The sequence below is a fragment of the Lampris incognitus genome, chromosome 6 (assembly GCF_029633865.1).
Source record: "Lampris incognitus isolate fLamInc1 chromosome 6, fLamInc1.hap2, whole genome shotgun sequence".
Lineage (NCBI taxonomy): Eukaryota > Metazoa > Chordata > Actinopteri > Lampriformes > Lampridae > Lampris > Lampris incognitus.
In genome coordinates, this window is record NC_079216.1 from 43,284,697 (window position 1) to 43,306,526 (window position 21,830).

Here is a 21,830-nt window from a genome sequence, read left to right on the forward strand (position 1 = left end):
TCTATTTGTAGGGCCGTATAATATCAGTGGGTTGGCGGCAAACACCCTCAACACAACCGCCATATATCTGAACTGGACAAAGCCACACCAGTACAAGAATGGCTACAAATATCGAGTTGAAACCACTGGCTGTGCCTACCAAAATCAAACATTGGAAGCTGAAGAAACAAAGATATCAGAGCTCACACCTGGAACCAAATGCAAGTTCTGTGTCTTTGTCAAGGCAGAAGACAGTATAGAATCGACATCAGATTGCATTTTCCAGTACACCCGTAAGACCCGTTTCTCATTTCATTTGCCTAAATTTGGGTTTTTATCAAATGTTATTGCCTTGCCTCTCTTGCTTTTCCCACCCCACCTCCTCTGAACAAGTTTCCACTGATTTGGTTTTTTTCCCTGTCTGTCCTTTCCTCACCTGAAATTCCTCCTGTGTATCAGATCCTGAGGCGGTGCAACCTGTCATTTCCAATATTGGCTCCAATAGTACAATCCTGGTATCGTGGGCAGCTCCCTTAGGGAATGTGGAGCATTACATGGTGTCTCTTAACAGCAGTTACCAAGTTTTTTCTCCGGTGGAGCTTAACTCCCCCAGTACATCCGTTCAGTTTGACAGCCTTTCAGCAGGGAGACTGTATACATCCATGGTGAGCACAACAAGTGGACCATTCACTGCCCAGTCTGGATATGTTACGAATGCAACTTGTAAGTATGCTAAATGGGTGTTTGAGGTATTCTTCTCTTTGTTTAAGTGGTATTACAATGATGTTACTCCTGCATCCTAAAACGTGAGTGTTGGCTGTGTTCAAATCATCACAATTTCTCCCAGCACCTAATTCACCAGGACCTATTAGTATCCTGATGAAGACCACCAGCTCCATTTGGATAGAGTGGAAGGAAGCACACCTGATGGCCAATGCCTCATTCCATTACATAGTGGGTACTGTGAAATCCCTCGGAACCGAACACACTGTCATGACCAACAACACCAATCATGTCTTTTCCAACCTGTCTTCTGGCACTCCCTACAACATTTCTGTGGCAACAATTGGACCAATGGGCTTCAAGAGTGAAGAGGTCTGCAGTCACATGGTCACTACAAGTAAGGGTGTTAATGTGTGTAAAAGTAAATCAATACAGTACAAATGTACAACAACCAAGACACAAAGACATACACAATTTTCTAACTCAATTGTTGTAACGTATATCTTTTTCAATCAGGACCAGAGAGTGTAAAGTCTCTAGAAGCTTTCCCAGAAGAGGAAAGCGTGACGCTAAGGTGGATTAAGCCTGATGACTACAAACAAAGCTATCACTACTATCTGACTTGGGGTCACTCAACTGGACCTATCAGCAACAAGGAAACAACTGAGAACGCTGAGTTTAGCATCACAGAGCTGATCCCTGGCAGCCCATATGACTTTAATGTCACCACAGAGACTGTTGATGAAACAAAGGCTGACCCAGTGTCAATTTACAGTTGCACAAGTATGTTCAATTAATTTCATAGAGATTTAATGCATTCAAAGTTATCTGTGTGGCTTTTGTCTGTCAGCAGTGGATGGTAGGCTTTATAGATAGTGAAAAGTTGGCCCACTGTGGAAAAAAAAAGTTTGCTGGCTTTAATTCTTTGTTAATCTTTTAATTTAGAGCTTTAAACAAGATAAATTACACAAGAGGGTAATTGGATTTTTATTGTATGTTATCAGTAGTATAATTATATACTGTTGAAAAAGAAATGGTTTTGACATTACTTTTCCCGAGGAAAAAGTGGGGAATGACTGCGATGAATTGTGGGGATTTTGTATCACAAAGTCATCACATTTTCCAGGAATGCGTCTCTAAGCCAGTTCCTTAATTGTTTTTAGAACATAGATATGTATAGTAAAATCCCTGTTTTTAGATCACCTACGCAGAGGAAAAATTGAACTCACCCTACTATATTGTCACCATAAGTGTGTATCGTCAGTGTTAAATTATCCCTGAATCTGACTTTTTTCTGTTTAATCCTACAGATGCTAGCCCAGTGTCTAACCTTCGCTGTCACAGTGCAAATGGTACCGAGGCCAAGGTAGTTCTGTCCTGGAGTAAACCCAAAGGTCGCAGCTCAAGCTTTCTTGTCATTGTGGAGGACAGTAATAATAATACTGTGGAGGGCAACGTCGAGACGAATAATGTTCGCCAAGAGACTTCAACTTGTAACCCTGACTGTTATCACACTGTATCTAACCTGAAGCATTACACCGAGTACAACATAATGGTGAAGACACAGAGCTGTGGCAAACCCAGCACTTTCACATCCCAAACCTGTATGACTGGCATCACAGGTAAGACAGACACCATGTGGTTTGTGATTTGGAATAAACAGCAGTTCAAAGCAAATATGGTCATCTACATTGTCAAGGTTCCACTAGTGGACAACAATTATGCTTTCCAAATTTGCCGAGATTTGTCCAATCAGGAGCCCGATAGAAAGAAAATGTTCATAACGCCTAAACCATTTGCTTGATGTTATTCAAACTTGGTATACTGTGTCTGGTAATGCATCCTGGCAAAAGCTGAAAAAGCAGGTGGACCAAGGAGAAAATATGATAGCTATTAGCCAATCAAATGTCAACTGTCAAATTCGATGTCATGAGCGTGTCCAGATAGCGTGGCGGTCTATTCCGTTGCCTACCAACACAGGGATCGCCGGTTCAAATCCCTGTGTTACCTCCGGCTTGGCCGGGTGTCCCTACAGACACAATTAGCCATGTCTGCAGGTGGGAAGCCAGATGTGGGCATGTGTCCTGGTTACTGCACTAACACCTCCTCTGGTTGGTCGGGGTTCCTGTTCAGGGGGGAGGGGGAACTGGGGGGAATAGCATGATCCTCCCACACGCTACGTCCCCCTGACAAAACTCCTCACTGTCAGGTGAAAAGAAGTGGCTGGTGACTCCACATGTATTGGAGGAGGCATGTGGTAGTCTGCAGCCCTCCCCGGATCGGCAGAGGGGGTGGAGCAGCAACCGGAACGGCTTGGAAGAGTGGGGTAATTAGCCCGATACAATTGGGGAGAAAAGGGGGGGGGGGAATCCCAAAAAAATAAATAAATTCAGTGTCATGAAATCTGGTACACATTGGTACACATTTTCAAAGCTGTAGGCTTGAGAGTTGACACTTGGGCTCAAGTCAAGAAAATCAGAACTTGTGACTCTGCTGTAAGACTTCAACTTACTTACAACTTGACTGCTTTAGGACTTGAGAGCGAAAACCCCAGACTTGAAAGCAATACCTTGATTAGATTTGACCTGGGGAAAACCTGGACCATTTGTTTATCCAGAAGGGAAAAAAAGCATTACATTACATATGCATACATATGCAACATCCCTGTTATTTCTAGTTTAGCCTACTGCTTTGTGCTCAGTTATGCCTCACGCACCAAACTGTCGATTGAGCTGTTTTTGTTTTTGGAAAATATAAAAGATTATTACCGATGCATTTTCATTTGTATATTGTACCTGAAAGTATAACCTCTGCCCAACTGCCCTACAATCAAAGAACAATCATGTCATTAACACTCTAAAACAGCACATGATAGACTTTGCATGCATAGTTATCATAGCCTTATGCGCACCCTCTAGCCTGCAGTTTTTTTTTCTACTCGCCATGCATTACCAACATCAATTTACAGGCTTATTTTGCTCATTCCAAACTTGTTTTGTTCTTTGTTATGAGGACTGTGAATGTAATTTTTGCTGAATGATTTTTCCTCTCTCCTTTTCCTGAAGACCCACCCATCCCAGGAAACTATGAGTCAATGGTCAAATTGGCTGAAATCAAACACAACATGTTCTCAATTCAGATTAACGCAAGCCTGCTGAATTCCACCAATGGGCCAGTCACCCATTATGGGGTGCTGGTGACAAACAACAGCACCAGTGAGTCCTCTTTTTTTATTTTCCTTTTTCTGTCTGTTGAAATACATCACCTACTTTAGGTGCACGTTATGTGGTAATATTTTATGACTTAGCCTAGAACGCTAGTCTAGTCTTGGAGTCTCCATGGACTATGATGTTTGCGGATGACATTGTGATCTGTAGCGAGAGTAGGGTGCAGGTTGAGGAGAGCCTGGAGAGGCGGAGGTATGTACTGGAGAGAAGAGGAATGAAAGTCAGTAGGACCAAGACAGAATACCTATGCGTGAATGAGATGGAGGACAGTGGAATGGTGAGGGTGCAAGGAGTAGAGGTGACAAAGGTAGATGAGTTGGGGTCAACTGTCCAAAGTAACGGGGAGTGCAGGAGAGAGGTGAAGAAGAGTGCAGGCAGGGTGGAGTGGGTGGAGAAGAGTGTCAAGAGTGATTTGCAACAGAAGGGTACCAACAAGAGTTAAAGGGAAGGTTTAGTCTTGGAGTCTCCATGGACTATGATGTTTGCGGATGACATTGTGATCTGTAGCGAGAGTAGGGTGCAGGTTGAGGAGAGCCTGGAAAGGCGGAGGTATGTACTGGAGAGAAGAGGAATGAAAGTCAGTAGAACCAAGACAGAATACCTATGCGTGAATGAGATGGAGGACAGTGGAATGGTGAGGATGCAAGGAGTAGAGGTGACAAATGTAGATGAGTTGGGGTCAACTGTCCAAAGTAACGGGGAGTGCAGGAGAGAGGTGAAGAAGAGAGTGCAGGCAGGGTGGAGTGGGTGGAGAAGAGTGTCAAGAGTGATTTGCAACAGAAGGGTACCAACAAGAGTTAAAGGGAAGGTTTACAAGATGGTTGTGAGACCAGCTATGTTATATGGTTTGGAGACAGTGGCACTGATGAAAAGACAGGAGGGGGAGCTAGAGGTGGCAGAGTTGAAGATGTTAAGATTTTCATTGGGAGTGACAAAGAAGGACAGGATTAGGAACGAGTATATTAGAGGGACAGCTCAGGTTGGACGGTTTGGAGACAAACCAAGAGAGGCAAGATTGAGATGGTTTGGACATGTGTGGAGGAGAGATGCTGGGTATATTGGTAGAAGGATGCTGAATATGGAGCTGCCAGGGAAGAGGAAAAGAGGAAGGCCAAAGAGGAGGTATATGGAAGTGGTGAGGTAGAACATACAGGTGACTGGTTTGACAGAGGAAGATGCAGAGGACAGGAAGAGATGGAAAACGGAAGATCCACTGCAGCGACCCCAAATGGGAGCAGCCGAAAGTAGTAGTGGTAGTAGTAGTAGTAGTAGTAGTAGATTTTATGACTTTGCCTAGCCTGTTAGTACTGGCTTCTTATGGTCAAAGCTTGGAAAATGTAGAGCCATATTATTTGAACTTTGCTTTTAAAAACACTGATTTTTGCCATATACAGTAGCCTCGATAGACGACGCATCTAATCTTAAGCAGTACTTAATGAACACCTATCAACAATGGAGTGAAGACGCTGCACCAGCATACCTGGCAACAGTCAGAAACAACCCCAGCCACAGCCGCAGTGGAGGAAACCATCTGACTGTAGACATAGGGGATGGCAGTGTATGGAAGGGCTATACAAATGGTGCTCTGAAGACCAGTCAAGAGTATCGGTATGAACAGCAAACACGTCATGGATGACTTGATGTTTTGTGAAAGAAATATTCTTCAAATAGTTAGAACAGATGAAAAAATTGAGATCAATGAAATCAAAATAAGTGGATTTTTTAAAATTCTTTTTGATATTGCAGTTATGCAGTTGTGCTATTCACCCATTTGAGTTTGCTGCCAAATGACGAAATCGTGGATGCAAAATCATCGTTGGTCTCAACAACGGCCTTCTATTCAGCTCAAGTCAATATCCCATCTGACAATGGTACATTAAAAACAATTTCATTTTTTAGGAAAAGCTAAGATGTATCATGTAAGAGAATGTACTATTTGCTTTTGTTTTACTTACCCGTCTTGACATTTTAGCTGTCATTTTCATCGCTGTTGGAGCAACGCTGGGAATATTTTGTGTCCTCATCATTATCGTCATTGGCTTTATCATCTACTGGAAGAGGTAGTCACCATTCTCATCATCATTATTAAAGATGACAGACAAATTTAGCTGTTAAGTGACATGGATTTAGCAAGAAATTAATTTTGAGAGATGGCTTTGTTTTTTTTTTTCACTCAGATTATCAATGAAGGAATCCTCTGACATCCAGATTCATTCAATGAGGTGAGGTTTTCATCTTGGTTGTACCAAAAATTCAGCTAAGTATCAGACAATGATATCCATTGCTTTATCTAAGTAATCATCTCTGTTTTCTCTCTTCTTTTTTTCAGAGCCAAAGTGTAAGTCTAAATCAATTACATGACAATGGTTTTCCAGTAGTATAACGAGATATGTTGGAAATACAAAGATCAGATACAATATTTTGTTAAAGAACATCAATGTTGTTATCCTGACCATGTGTGCCCATTTGAGCAGGAATATGGCTATAAGGGTGGAGGACTATGAGACCTACTACAGGAAGCAGAAAGCAGATTCCAACTGTGGCTTTGCTGAAGAGTTTGAGGTAACATGAGTGAGGCTAATGAAATGCTTTTCTAATACTAGGAAAATGACAAATGTGCTCAGTATACATTTTTTATTTGTATTTTCATGTCACTATCAAACTCAAACAGTGTTTAAATTGTGTACTTACTATATTGTCCTTGTGTGTGTGTGTGTGTGTGTGTGTGTGTATGTGTGTGTGTGTGTGTACCAATGTACTTCTGTTTGTCTGATTGATTGATTGGTTGATTGATTCATTCATTAATTCATTCATTCGTTGAAGGACCTGAAGCATGTTGGCACAGCCCAGGCAAAGACAAGTGCTCTGCATTTGGAAAACAAGCCCAAGAACCGCTACAACAATGTGCTGCCCTGTGAGTCACCTTGATAACCCAATCTCTTCTCTTCTGCTGCTGGCAACAACTTTTATCATAACTTATCATGTCTAATATCTAATTACATTCTCACTCAAACACAAGATCAAAGTTACAATACAGTCTGATGGAAGATAATAATACTGTACAAGCAATGCAATTGTACAATGAATTTTGATGTACTTGGCTTGTATAGCAGCAATCAACACTCTTAACACTGTACACACATAGCACTCTGAGTCCCCTCTTCGAAATGCCATTGATTACGCTTCTCGTTACACTTCTCATTTCAGTCAACCATTCAGTCCTCCTTCTTTTCTTATCCCATAGATGACTCCTCTAGAGTGAGGCTCTCTATCAATGGGAGTCCATTTGATGACTACATCAATGCTAACTACATCCCGGTGCGTACTGACTCTGTTAACCAGCTTTCTGCCTCTCATTGCTTTACCTTCTCACATCATTGAAAATCCCACTGGAATTCAGCATTCAATATTGTAGTGGAATTTTACCATTTTCCAGCTAACATCATGCAAACCACTCATTCATTTAAGGCTCATACTAAATATGAACTCTAGCATGCTCCCTCATTACTGTTTTGGCTGGGTACTCTGCTGCAATCAATCCAAGAAGAAAACTCAACTTTTTTTGAGTTTAACTCAATTCATATATACATATTAAGAGTTATCTTAATATTCCGCTCCTCATTTGTTGAGCACTTTTATCAACACCATTGATGGTTTCTGGAAAAAATGCTATATATATATATACACTCGCCGGCCACTTTATTAGGCACACCTGTCCAACTGCTCGTTAACGCAAATTTCTAATCAGCCAATCACATGGCAGCAACTCAATGCATTTAGGCATGTAGACATGGTCAAGACGATCTGCTGCAATTCAAACCGAGCATCAGAATGGGGAAGAAAGGTGATTTAAGTGACTTTGAACGTGGCATGGTTGTTGGTGCCAGACGGGCTGGTCTGAGTATTTCAGAAACTGCTGATCTTCTGGGATTTTCACGCACAACCATCTCTTGGGTTTACAGAGAATGGTCCGAAAAAGAGAAAATATCCAGTGAGCGGCAGTTCTGTGGGCGAAAATGCCTTGTTGATGCCAGAGGTCAGAGGAGAATGGCCAGACTGGTTCAAGCTGATAGAAAGGCAACAGTAACTCAAATAACCACTCATTACAACCGAGGTATGCAGAAGAGCATCTCTGAACGCACAACACGTCGAACCTTGAGGCAGATGGGCTACAGCAGCAGAAGACCACACCGGGTGCCACTCCTGTCAGCTAAGAACAGGAAACTGAGGCTACAATTCGCACAGGCTCACCAAAATTGGACAATAGAAGATTGGAAAAACGTTGCCTGGTCTGATGAGTCTCGATTTCTGCTGCGACATTCGGATGGTAGGGTCAGAATTTAGCATCAACAACATGAAAGCATGGATCCATCCTGCCTTGTATCAATGGTTCAGGCTGGTGGTGGTGGTGTAATGGTGTGGGGGATATTTTCTTGGCACACTTTGGGCCCCTTAGTACCAATTGAGCATCGTGTCAACGCCACAGCCTGAGTATTGTTGCTGACCATGTCCATCCCTTTATGACCACAGTGTTCCCATCTTCTGATGGCTACTTCCAGCAGGATAACGCGCCATGTCATAAAGCTCGAATCCTCTCAGACTGGTTTCTTGAACATGACAATGAGTTCACTGTACTCAAATGGCCTCCACAGTCACCAGATCTCAATCCAATAGAGCACCTTTGGGATGTGGTGGACCGGGAGATTCGCATCATGGATGTGCAGCCGACAAATCTGCAGCAACTGCGTGATGCTATCATGTCAATATGGACCAAACTCTCTGAGGAATGTTTCCAGTACCTTGTTGAATCTATGCCACGAAGGATTAAGGCAGTTCTGAAGGCAAAAGGGGGTCCAACTTGGTACTAGCAAGGTGTACCTAATAAAGTGGCCACTGTGTGTGTGTGTGTGTGTGTGTGTGTATGTATATATATATTACACACACACATGCACATACGCGCGCGCATATGTATATAGAGTTTGATCTAGGCCGTGCTATTGCGTCATTGGCCCCCCAAAAAATAACAAATGACCCACTTGGAATTGATGATTGATGCATGGGCCCAATTTAACTGCTCCCAGACTGACCAGAGTATATGAGAAAACCCTCTAGTTCTTTGATAATTATAATACATTTTATGGCAATGGTTGTTGCTACAATCTTATTTTTATTCAATGTGAGGGTGACACACTTAACTTTTTTAGAGGAATATAATAATTGAGACTGCGGGAAGAGCAAGTAGAATTCGATTTGCAATTTGTTTTTAGCAGTGCTAATGTTGCAATGGAGCAGGATGGAGACAAGTAGCTGAGAATTGAAAGGTAGCAGAGAATGGACAGGTAGCAGATAATGGACAGGTAGCGGAGAATGGACAGGTAGCAGATAATGGATGGGTAGCAGAGAATGGACTTGTAGCAGAGAATGGATAGATACCAGGTATGGACAGCTAGTGGAGAATGGACAGATGGTGGAGAATGGACAGGTAGCAGATAATCTCCTGGATCGTCACCTTGCCATGGTGGAGAAGCTTCCATGTACTAATGATCCCAAGAGCTATGCCATCTGGAGCTTGGCTCCTGGTAGGACAGGTCAAGGGGGAGGTTCCAGATGAAGCGCAATCCAACAAAGACCTCAATGGCGGAACTGGCAGAAGATGTCTCCAGGTCACAATGGCAGTGAAGGCGGATGATGGCTGTAACAGAGCGTGGTCCCCAATCGTCTTGGTTCTCCAAGCCATTGGACTCTGGCCACCCCTTGCCAAGGACCATGTGGTAGTTGGAGGCGCATCAGCCACTCCACATAAAAAGCTGTCATGCACAGGCATCTTCCCATTATGCAGCTCCAGGATCAGCCTCTACGTCCACCTGAGGACCCAGAGGAACCCAGGAGGAGGACAGTCATACTCAACCCCGAGTGACCACCGATGGTGATGATGATGATGATGAGCAGATAATGGACAGGGAGTGGAGAATGGACAGGTAGCAGTAAATAAACAGATAGGGGATAATGGACAAATAGTGGAGAATGGATGGGTAGTGGATAATTTTATCTATTTATTTTTTGATTTTGATATACTCTATTGATCCCCATAGGGAAATTATGCTCTGCATTTAACACATCCTAGCTGTGAATCTAGGAGCACTGGGCAGCCGTCGTGCAGCACTCGGGGTCCAACTCCAGTTCGTCTTACCATGCCTTGGTCAAGGGCACAGACAGGAGGACTAACCCTAACATGCTTGTCTTTTTTGATTGTGGGGGAAACCGGAGCACCCGGAGAAAACCCACCGCAGACACAGGAAGAACATGCAAACTCCACACAGAGGATGACCTGGGATGACCCCCAAGGTTGGACAACCCTGGGGTTCAAACCCAGGACCTTCTTGCTGTGAGGTGACAGTGCTTACCACTGCGCCACCATGCCACCCAGGTAGCGGAGAAGTGACAGGTAGCAGAGAATGGACAGGTAGCAGATAATGGGCAGGTAACAGATAATGGACAGGTAGCAGAGAATGGACAGATAGCGGAGAATGGCTTGAGGCGTACAGAGATGCAGTCAAGTCACACAGACTGGCCAGGTTTGGATCAGATGACGCCGCAGTAACACCGGAAACAGAACGGACATTTCGGAGTGCGTGACCCATCAATTTTCCAAATTCAAATTTTCCAAATTTCAAAGCCCGTCAATGACAAAAAATAAATGTCTTTGGCACAAACATATAGCATAACAAAAAAAACTAGGCTTCTGAATAACATATTACACATATAAGCTATGTATTCCTATTGGCTTAGATGCACGAGGATGCTGTAAAACAACTGAAAGAAGCAAATTCTAATAAACATGAAAGTCTGATTACCTGATGAAAATATCTCTATCACTACTGCCTTGCCTAAGGGCAAAGAAAACGCAGCAAATGTTCCATTTTTATGACATCAAATCACCCCACAAAAATGAAGAGAAACCGTGAACGATGTGTGTTTAACTCGGACAACAAAATGGGAGCGACCTAATAGGTGTGTAGAAGTTTAAAAGCCAACTTTGGTAGGAGCAAAAATTATATAAATAATATGGATAAATTAATGGATCATTATTTAAGAATTATTTAATATAGGCCGTAATGTTTTGTTTTGTTTTGTTTTTTTTTTAAGTTTAGATTAGCTTACTTTAGGGCGTCCGGGTGGCATGGTTTTCTATTCTGTTGCCTACCAACACGGGGATGGTTGGTTTGGATCCCCATGTTACCTTTGGCTTGGTCGGGCGTCCCTACAGACACAACTGGCCATGTCTGCGGGTGGGAAGCCAGATGTTGGTATGTGTCCTGGTCACTGCACTAGCGCCTCCTCTGGTTGGTTGGGGCGCCTGTTTGGCGGGAGGGGGAACTGGGGGGAATAACATGATCCTCCCACTTGCTGTGTCCCCCTGGCGAAACTCCTCACTGCCAGGTGAAAAGAAGCGGCTGGCGACTCCACCTGTATCAGAGGAGGGATGGGGTAGTCTGCAGCCCTCCTGGGATCGGCAGAGGGGGTGGAGCAGCGACTGGGACAGCTCAGAAGAGTAGGGTAATTGGCTAGATACAATTGGGAAGAAAAAGAACAAAAATGCATTGTTGTGTTTGTTTCCATTTTTTTTCTTCCATTTTTCCAAATGGCCCCAACAATTGACAATGAACCCCTGTAAAAAAAAAAATTTTTAAAAAGCTATTAAATGCACTATTAAAAGAAAGAAAAATTGTGCCATTGAAGGCTTTATTCTGAAGCTTGTTAGCCTGGAAAAATTATAAACTGAGGTCAAATGTTTTCATTTCTTTAATTTTTGGCGTGCTGCTATCATTTGGGCTGTAACAGCATGAGTGTTTAAGCGCTGGGGGCGGGGTTCTGATTATGTTTTTATTTGGCAGGGATACAACTCCAGGAAGGAGTTTATTGCGGCCCAGGGTCCTTTACCATGCACAGTCAATGAGTTCTGGCGGATGATCTGGGAGAAGAACGTACAGACTCTGGTCATGCTGACCCGATGCAATGAACAGGGACGGGTAAGCAACCAGAAATACACTCACAGTGCTCAAACACACACACACAAGCAAAAACACATGTACACATTGGTATGCACTAATACATGCCCCTTAAATACCACTCGTTTTTTTTTTTTCTCAGGTAAAATGTGAGCGATACTGGCCTTCTACAACCAAGCCGTTTGAGAACATCACTGTGACAACCACTTCTGAAATACCACTTGAAGACTGGACCATCAGGGACTTTGACATCAAAAATGTATGTTGACAGACATATAAAATTACTTGTGTGTATTTACGTGTATCGTGTGTGTTAGTGGCATAGCATGATGAGGAGGAGTTCTGTATTATGGATGAATACTAATTCTTCATACAACTTGCATGATGCAAATGTTGGCTTGTAAAAAAAACATCTTTAGATGAGAATTTTGGACATTCCTGCAGAGTCACATGTCAAAAATAAAGGCAGATTTAATAACCATGAAGTGTACATATATGTATCACACAGGTTAAAACAGCAGAAACTCGTTCTGTGCGTCATTTCCATTTCACCGCCTGGCCAGACCATGGGGTTCCAGAGACCACCGAGCTCCTCATCAACTTCAGACACTTAGTCAGAGAGCACATGGATCAATACTCCAGAAACTCGCCCACTGTGGTCCACTGCAGGTCCTAAAACACACACACACACACACACACACACACACACACACACACACACACACACACACACACACACACACTATTTTAACTCAAAGTAAATGCAATAGTTTCAGAGGTGAGGCGGTTAAACTAATAATTTCTCTTTCTCTCTCTCTCATATTTTTTACCCACAGTGCTGGTGTGGGACGAACAGGTACCTTTATTGCTATTGACCGTCTGATCTTCCAGATTGAGAGGGATAGCATGGTGGATGTGTACGGTATCATCCATGACCTGCGCATGCATCGGCCCCTCATGGTACAGACAGAGGTAGGTCACACCCAGCAGGTCTGTTTGGACTGTAGAGAGGACATCATCAGAAAAATTATTCCACGATAGGGGCGTCTGGTTTGGCGTGGCAGGCTATTCTGTTGCCTACCAACACATGGATCGGTGGTTTGGATCCCCGTGTTACCTCCGGCTTGGTCGGGCGTCCCTACAGACACAATTGGCCGTGTCTACGGGTGGGAAGCCGGATGTGGGTATGTGTCCTGGTCGCTGCATTAGCACCTCCTCTGGTCGGTCAGGGCACCTGTTCAAGGTGGAGGGGGAACTGTGGGATTAGTGTGATCCTCCCACGCGCTATGTCCCCCTGACAAAACTCCTCACTGTCAGGTGAAAAGAAGCAGCTGGTGACGCCACATGTATCGGAGGAGGCATGTGGTAGTCTGCAGCCTTCCCCGGATCAGCAGAGGGGGTGGAGCAGAGATTGGGACAGCTCAGAAGAGTGGGGTAATTGGCTGGATACAATTGGGGAGAAAAGGGGGGAAAATATGTCCACAAAAAAAAATTCCATGACCTGTTCATATGAGAAATTAATAGAACGCCACAGCACGACGGACAATTCCCACCATTAAAATCATATTTTTGTTTGTTGTTCCAGGACCAGTATGTGTTCCTCAATCAGTGTGCAATGGACATCATCCGATCAAGAACTGGAACGAATGTGGACTTAATCTACCAAAACACTGCTGCACTCAATATTTATGAGAATGTAGAGCCCAGGAGTGGTTCACACAGAAATGGTTACCACAATGCATAAATTGGCCAGGAGCACCAGTCCTCTCTTTTGTTCTCAGCAAGATGCTGAGGAGAGGTCAACAAAAAGAAGACTTTAAAGAGATTTAATTTATTTTTTATACTCGACCATTTACACTCTAGCCAACATTCCTCTAGATGTATACCTCTATTTGCTATTTATTTAACAGTTGTTGAAAATGTAAGGGAAGTGTACACGAAGATGATTTTAATGAAAAGACACTATCCACTCATCGAAAATAATTTGAATGTAAAAGATATGGCAGAATTTTATTTCTTATATTTGCATATTTTTGTATTACAAGATGTTTTTTTTATTTCTGCTTGCTTGCTTTATGCTTTATTGAAGATAATAGTCTACTCAGGTAATATTATGTTAGATTGTATAGGTATTGTAAGAGACGTGTTGTTTCGATAAAAAGAGAAAGGTCAGATTTTCATCATTGTTTGGCACACAGGAGGCAATAAAAGAATGACAATAATTGAAGTCCTCTGTGCCCCTTCAGAACCCATAAACCAGTAGGTTAGACACTTTTGTTATGGGGGATCATAGCCAAAGTTGGAAAAGACACACTCAACCTTTTTCTGAGGAGCTGAAGATTGATTGTTTCAGCAGTCAAATTTTTTGTAAAGAGTTTGTTTTACAGGTGCGTGCGGGCAGCGTGGTAGTCTATTCCGTTCCCTACCAACACAGGGATCGCCTGTTTTAATCTCCGTGTTGCCTCTGGCTTGGTCGGGCGTCCCTACAGACACAATTGGCCGTGTCTGCGGGTGGGAAGCCGGATGTGGGTATGTATCCTGGTCGCTGCACTAGCGCCTCCTCTGGTTGGTCGGGGCGCCTGTTCAGGGGGGAGGGGGAACTGGGGGGAATAGCGTGATCCTCCCACGCGCTACGCCCCCTGGTGACACTCCTCACTGTCAGGTGAAAAGAAGTGGCTGGCAACTCCACATGTATTGGAGGAGGCATGTGGTAGTCTACAGCCTCCCCGGATCGGCTGAGGGGGTGGAGCAGCGATCGGAATGGAAGAGTGGAGATTAATTGGCTGTATACAGTTGAGGAAAAAAAGAGGGAAAATTCCAACCAAAAAAAAGCAAAAAAAGCTTGTTTTAGAGTCTTTTATTTGATCTGCATTTGTATGCACTGTTCTTAGTATTGCACTGGATGCATATATCATCTATATTGTCTATTCTAAAGCTTTTTATAGTAGATGTAAAAAGTCAATGTTGTAAATATTGAGTAATGAAAAACTAATAGAAAGGCGCATTGTGAAAATACTTGAGAGGTTAGGACACGCTCCTGAGGATGTGAGAGATTGTCTTGGATTGTGGTGGACGTTGACACTGAATGGTCGGCCTAAACAACTCAGGAACTCAAGTAATGGCATGTATGAGGCGAATCTGTCATTTACAAACGTGCTGCTTGAAAACCCATTCCAGTGCCTAAACTTGCTTTTACTCGGAAGGACTGAAAAGTAACACTCATTGTTTTGTTTGTCATTATCTTTAATTTCGTAGTAACATTATGTCACTTCCTGCTGCACATCTCATATATCTACAAACATTCCTGCAATGTTTGGAGGGACATTAAGTTCATTTTCAGCTCCATAAAAGGGCACATCTCTTTCATGAGGTTTCTTTGTGGATATCTTGTGGCTTATTTAAAGCCAATTAGTTTTTTCTTGTCTTTGTATCATTGCATAAATTACTTAAGGACGATATACAGTTTATATCTATTTAGTTTAAAAAAGGGGCAAATTTTCACAAGGTTTTACTGTGGGTGGGTGAAATCTATTTGCTGATACAATGCCAAAGGCAGAAAGAATGACATATTCAAAATCCTTGCTCTGTTTAACAAAATACAATTAAATATAATAGCCTATGATGCCTTTTCCCCTGCATTTGTCTGTCTTTTTGCTTGTGTGTGGTTTGAGTCAGTGTGTGAACAGGTCCAGATCTCTTTTACATAACGGCACAATACAATGCCAATGGACAGAGCTCTTTTTTTTCTCCAACTGTTCCCAATCAGTTTTATCTATTCATCACCAGGATGGATATGTTATGCAACTCTAAGCCAAGGTCACTTTGAAACATAGATTTTTCTATTACATAATAGTTTATAAACTAATATCAGTAACAAAATAATTTCCTAATCTAACATCCATTTCAAGGAGCTGTCAACAGGCTGATAAATTCATCAAATACAGTTTCCAATTTTGGTAGAATGGACCAATGAAAGGTAGAAAACACACCGTGGTGAGAATACCCTGCTGCCAGGGAGGTTGGAGCTGGCCTGGCACACCTCTGCATTATTCAGAGCCATTTTGACAGTTACATGCGTGCAGCTAAGTACGCCCTCACAACATGAATAAATAATGCCAATATCTGTCTCTTACGCCGAAAAGAAAATAGTTTTATAAAGAGCTTGGCAAGCATCTTTTAAAAAGTCCTAATTGCATTTAGGGTGCAAGCAGACCTGCACCCTAAGAACAATGGGTTGCGTTTTTTGAGGGCAACCCTTTCACTCTGCATAGAGAATTCTTGCTTTTCTGCATGCCATCATCTTCAGTCATATATCAGTTTGTCACTGATTGGAGAACGCTAACAAAGCACCATGGGGACAGTGTTTCTCTTCCCCATGCCCTCTCTTTCTTCTTTATTCCCATTCTACCCCCCCCCCCCAGCACCCACTTACTTTAGAGTTAACATATACACCGATCAGCCAAAACATTAAAACCACTGGCAGGTAAGTGAATAACATTGATTATCTTGTTACAATGGTACCTGTCAAGTGGTGGGATATTTTAGGCAGCAAATGAACATTCAGTTCTCGAAGTTGATGTGTTGGAAGCAGTAAAAATGGGCAAGTTGTAAGGATCTGAGTGACTTTGACAAGGGCCAAATTGTGATGGCTAGACGACTGGGTCAGAATATCTTCGGCAGGTGTTGTGGGGTGTTCCCGGTATGCAGTGGTCAGTAACTACCAAAAGTGGTCCGAGGAAGGACAACCGGTGAACTGGCGACAGGGTCATGGGCACCCAATGCTAGCGAAGGTTATCCTTTCTGGTCCAATCCCACAGAAGAGCTTCTGTAGCTCAAATTGCTGAAAAGGTTCATGCTGGATATGATAGACAGGTGTCAGAACACAGTGCATCACAGCTTGCTGTGTATGGAGCTGCATAGCTGCAGACCAGTCAGAGTGTCCATGATGACCCTTGTCTACTGCCGAAAGTGACTACAATGAGCATGAGAGCATCAGAACTGGACCATGGTGCAATGGAAGAGGGTGGTCTGGTCTGATGAATCGCTTTGTCTTTACATCATGTGGATGGTTGGGTGCATGTGTGTCATTTACCTGGGGAGGAGATGGCACCAGGATGCACTATGGGAACAAGGCAAGCCGGCGGAGGCAGTGTGAAGCTCTGGGCAATGTTCTGATGGGAAACCTTGGGTCCTGGTATTCATGTGGATGTTTTTGGCCATATAGGTCAAACTACTTGGTAGATTTTTCTCAAACTTTTCAGGCTCATAGGGGTCAATGCCAAATGGAGGTTCCATAAATTTGGGGCCAGTCAGACCAGTCTCCTCATGGCCTTCGATGTTCCCATATAGGCCATTTTCTTTTTTGCCTGACTAGAATTTGAATTTTCTGAAAAACCTTATTTTTCTATCTCCTCCTCGACCCTTTGACCTATTTGAACCAAACTTGCTGTGTTCTATTCAGTGGACACTCATTATCAATTATCAAGAGTTCTGAAATTCCAAATATTATGAGTGCTACATGCACAAACGTGTTTGCAGCCTATGCTCCTGAGCAGGAAGTTGGCATATCTTCTAAACCTTTTAGCCCGTTGTAACCAAACTTGGTGTGCACGTTCAATAGAAGGCCCTGAGGCCAGGTCCAATTGATTGAGCAACTGAACCTCAAGGGGGCGCTGAAATAGAAAATACATTCAGATAGTCCCTTCACCTTGACCGTGTGTCCAATTTGAACGCAACCAACTTTGTGATACTCATGGCTCAAGGCTCCAGGCTCAATTAAGATGACGTTGATGGCGCCCGGGTAGCGTAGCGGTCTATTCCGTTGCCTACCAACGCGGGATCGCCGGGTCGAATCCCCGTGTTACCTCCGGCTTGGTCGGGCGTCCCTACAAACACAATTAGCCGTGTCTGCGGGTGGTAAGTCGGATGTGGGTATGTGTCCTAGTCGCTGCACTGGCGCCTCCTCTGGTCGGTCGGGGCGCCCCCGGATCGGCGGAGAGGAGGTGGAGCAGCGAACGGGACGGCTCAAGAGGAGCTGGGTAATTGGCCGGATACAAAATCGGGGAGAAAATTGGAAAAAAACAATTAAGATGATGTTGATGGTCAAAACAAGATGGCTGCCACAGGTCAAAGATGGTCCAATCAACTTTCAGGAGCCTTGAGGTGGGGTTAAATTAGGTCGATCAGAATGAAACTTGCTGAGTGTCAAGGTAATAGGGTCCACACAGCCAATGTCTATTTTTAGTTACCATTTGACTGAAAGTTATAAAACCTACACCTTATGACAACTCCATCTATGCCCAAATCACTATCCCATAACTGTGGTGTCAGCCATATTGGATGGGTTCGAATTATAAACTCAGCTTCGTGGGGGTCTCCAAAAACAGGGCAAAAAAAAAGTACGCATGCGCTCAATTCATGCCCACACAGCGATTGGACTTTTTTTTATTACAGTGTATGACTGGATATTATATAGGCCTATTATATGTAAAATATATAACAATATTTTTATTTTACCCAAAAAAAAACAGTTGCCATGTTAAAATCAAGGATAATTAGTTGCTTACTTCGAGAGTCGAGATCACTAACACTCACTCACACAAGTAAATGGCAAATCCATGGCACAGCGGCCAGTGACAAGGAAGTCCAACGTATCCATCTGTGGTCCCACTCTCGACGTTAGTAGTTGTACTAACATTACAGCCCAGGCGAACCTATAGGAAGGCACAACGTTAGTTTACATAAATGTGCATTAACATATACTAAACACTGCTAACTAAACGGGAAATTCAAAATTAATCTGAAAGAGTGTTAGCGAGCCATGCTTTTCTGTAGAAAATGCAAAATGACTTGATCAAGCCTTACCTCGTTAACGTCAGTGGTGGTCGAGACCTCTTCAGAAATGTTGCTAGCAGCAGCCGAGCTAACGTTAACGTCGCTGACTTTTTCTGAATCAGCAACTTTTTTAGCTTTTGAGCTGTTAAAACCAAAGTCCAGCAGGCTTGCAGTGAGCTGTCTTTTTGGTGGCCGAGGAGGAGGCATGGTGAAAAATATTGCACATTACCTGATGTGACTAGCTAAGACAATATTAAGACAACATTAATAACGTTCCATCTCCGCACCTTGGCGCCCCTGTCAACGTTTCAAGCATACCGAGTTTCCCGAAACCAAGGTTGCTTTAGGCTATCCTACAGCGGCCCAGAGTGTCTCGGTGGTGAAGTGCAGCCAAATTTCCTATTCACTGACGAATAATGGTGCGTAGTTCTTTTCGAAAACTGTTGGGCGAAGGAGAAGGAGAGGGGGAAAGCATGTCCAGAGGCAGCTAGAGAGGAGGAAGGGTAGGCATGTGGAGGTGAGAGTGGGAACTTTGATTGTTGGCACTATGACTGGTAAAGGGAGAGAGCTGGCTGACATGATGGAAAGAAGAAAGGTAGGCATACTGTGTGTGCAAGAGACCAGGTGGAAGGGGAGTAAGGCCAGGAGTATCGGAGGTGGGTTTTACCATGGTGTGAATGGGAGGAGAAATGGGGTAGGGGTAATTCTGAAGGAAGAGTATGTCAAGAGCGTGCTGGAGGTGAAGAGAGTGTCAGACAGAGTGATGAGTATGAAGCTGGAAATTGAAGGTTTATATGCTGAATGTTATCAGCGCATATGCCCCGCAAGTTGGGTGTGAGATGGATGAAAAAGAAGGATTCTGAAGTGAGTTGGATGACATGATGGAGAGGGTACCCAAGGAGGAGAGAGTGGTGATTGGAGCGGACTTCAATGGACATGTTGGTGAAGGGAACAGAGGTGATGAGGAGGTGATGGGAAGGTATGGTGTCAAGGAGAGAAATGTGGAAGGACAGATGTTGGTCGATTTTGCGAAAAGGATGGAAATGGCTGTGGTGAATACATATTTCAAGAAGAGGGAGGAAAACAGGGTGACGTACAAGAGTGGAGGAAAGTGCACACAGGTGGACTATATCTTATGTAGAAGGCGCCATCTAAAAGGGATTGGAGACTGCAAGGTGGTGACAGGGGAGAACGTAGCTAGGCAGCATAGGATGGTGGTCTGTAGGATGACTTTGGAGACCAAGAAGAGGAAGCGAGTGAAGACACAGCCGAAGATCAAATGGTGGAAGTTGAAGAAGGAAGACTGTTGTGTGGAGTTCAGGGAGGAGTTAAGACAGGCACTGGGTGGTAGTGAAGAGTTGCCAGATGGCTGGACAACCACTGCAGAAGTAGTGAGGGAGACAGCTAGGAAGGTACTTGGTGTGTCATCAGGACAGAGGAAGGAAGACAAGGAGACTTGGTGGTGGAATGAGGAAGTACAGCAAATTATACAGAGGAAAAGGTTGGCAAAGAAGAAGTGGGATAGTAAGAGAGATGAAGAAAGTAGACAGGAGTACAAGGAGATGCAGCGTAAAGCAAAGAGAGAGGTGGCAAAGGCAAAGGAAAAGGCGTATGGTGAGTTGTATGACAGGTTAGACACTAAAGAAGGAGAAAAGGACTTGTACCGATTGGCTAGACAGAGAGACCACGCTGCAAAGGATGTGCAGCAAGTTAGGGTGATCAAGGATAGAGATGGAAATGTGCTGACAAGCGAGGAGAGTGTGCTAAGAAGGTGGAAGGAATACTTTGAGGGGCTGATGAATGAAGAAAATGAGAGAGAGAGAAGGTTGGATGATGTAGGGATAGTGAATCAGGAAGTGCAGTGGATTAACAAGGAGGAAGTGAGGGTAGCTATGAAGAGAATGAAGAGTGGAAAGGCAGTTGGTCCTGATGACATACTTGTGGAGGCATGGAGATGTTTAGGAGAGATGGCAGTGGAGATTTTAACTAGATTGTTTAACACAATCTTGGAAAGTGAGAGGATGCCTGAGGAGTGGAGAAGAAGCATACTGGTACCGATTTTCAAGAACAAGGGCGATGTGCAGAACTGTAACAACTACAGAGGTATAAAGTTGATCAGCCACAGCATGAAGATTTGGGAAAGAGTAATAGAAGCTAGGTTAAGAGGAGAGGTGATGATCAGCGAGCAGCAGTATGGTTTCATGCCACGAAAGAGCACCACAGATGCGATGTTTGCTTTGAGAATGTTGATTGAGAAGTATAGAGAAGGCCAGAAAGAGTTGCATTGTGTCTTTGTAGATTTAGAGAAAGCGTATGACAGAGTGCCGAGAGAGGAGGTGTGGTATTGTATGAGGAAGTCAGGAGTTGAAGAGAAGTATGTAGGAGTGGTGCAGGATACGTATGAGGGAAGTGTGACAATGGTGAGGTGTGCGGTTGGAATGACAGGTGGGTTCAAGGTGGAGGTCGGATTACATCAAGGATCGGCTCTGAGCCCTTTCTTGTTTGCAATGGTGATGGACAGGTTGACGGACAAGATCAGGCAGGAGTCTCCATGGACGATGATGTTCGCGGATGACATTGTGATCTGTAGCGAGAGTAGGGTGCAGGTTGAGGAGAGCCTGGAGAGGTGGAGGTATGCACTGGAGAGAAGAGGAATGAAAGTCAGTAGGAGCAAGACAGAATACCTATGCGTGAATGAGAGAGAGGACAGTGGAATGGTCAGGATGCAAGGAGTGGAGGTGACAAAGGCATTTGAGTTTAAATACTTGGGGTCAACCGTCCAAAGTAACGGGGAGTACAGTAGAGAGGTGAAAAAGAGTGCAGGCAGGTCGGAGTGGGTGGAGAAGTGTGTCAGGAGTGATTTGCGACAGAAGGGTACCAGCAAGAGTTAAAGGGAAAGTTTACAAGATGGTTGTGAGACCAGCTATGTTATATGGTTTGGAGACAGTGGCACTGACGAAAAGACAGGAGGCGGAGCTGGAGGTGGCAGAGTTGAAGATGCTAAGATTTTCACTGGGAGTAACGAAGAAGGAAAGGATTAGGAACGATTATATTAGAG

At 43.8% G+C, this 21,830-nt stretch overlaps 1 protein-coding gene across 1 annotated transcript in view; it reads left to right on the plus strand.

Annotated features, from left to right (window-relative positions):
- ptprja (protein tyrosine phosphatase receptor type Ja) overlaps positions 1-15,568 on the plus strand; it is a 103,862-nt gene extending 88,294 nt beyond the window's left edge. The window contains exons 24-42 of the mRNA XM_056282417.1: positions 12-272; positions 439-702; positions 827-1,099; positions 1,219-1,485; positions 2,013-2,324; positions 3,768-3,917; positions 5,324-5,537; positions 5,676-5,800; positions 5,902-5,989; positions 6,107-6,151; positions 6,259-6,267; positions 6,404-6,491; positions 6,753-6,843; positions 7,174-7,247; positions 11,825-11,959; positions 12,081-12,197; positions 12,447-12,607; positions 12,775-12,910; positions 13,524-15,568. Coding sequence (XP_056138392.1) covers positions 12-272; positions 439-702; positions 827-1,099; positions 1,219-1,485; positions 2,013-2,324; positions 3,768-3,917; positions 5,324-5,537; positions 5,676-5,800; positions 5,902-5,989; positions 6,107-6,151; positions 6,259-6,267; positions 6,404-6,491; positions 6,753-6,843; positions 7,174-7,247; positions 11,825-11,959; positions 12,081-12,197; positions 12,447-12,607; positions 12,775-12,910; positions 13,524-13,682 — 2,969 coding nt within the window. The 3' untranslated portion in view covers positions 13,683-15,568. The remainder of the gene's footprint in view (positions 1-11; positions 273-438; positions 703-826; positions 1,100-1,218; positions 1,486-2,012; positions 2,325-3,767; positions 3,918-5,323; positions 5,538-5,675; positions 5,801-5,901; positions 5,990-6,106; positions 6,152-6,258; positions 6,268-6,403; positions 6,492-6,752; positions 6,844-7,173; positions 7,248-11,824; positions 11,960-12,080; positions 12,198-12,446; positions 12,608-12,774; positions 12,911-13,523) is intronic.
- The last annotated feature ends 6,262 nt before the right edge of the window (positions 15,569-21,830 follow it).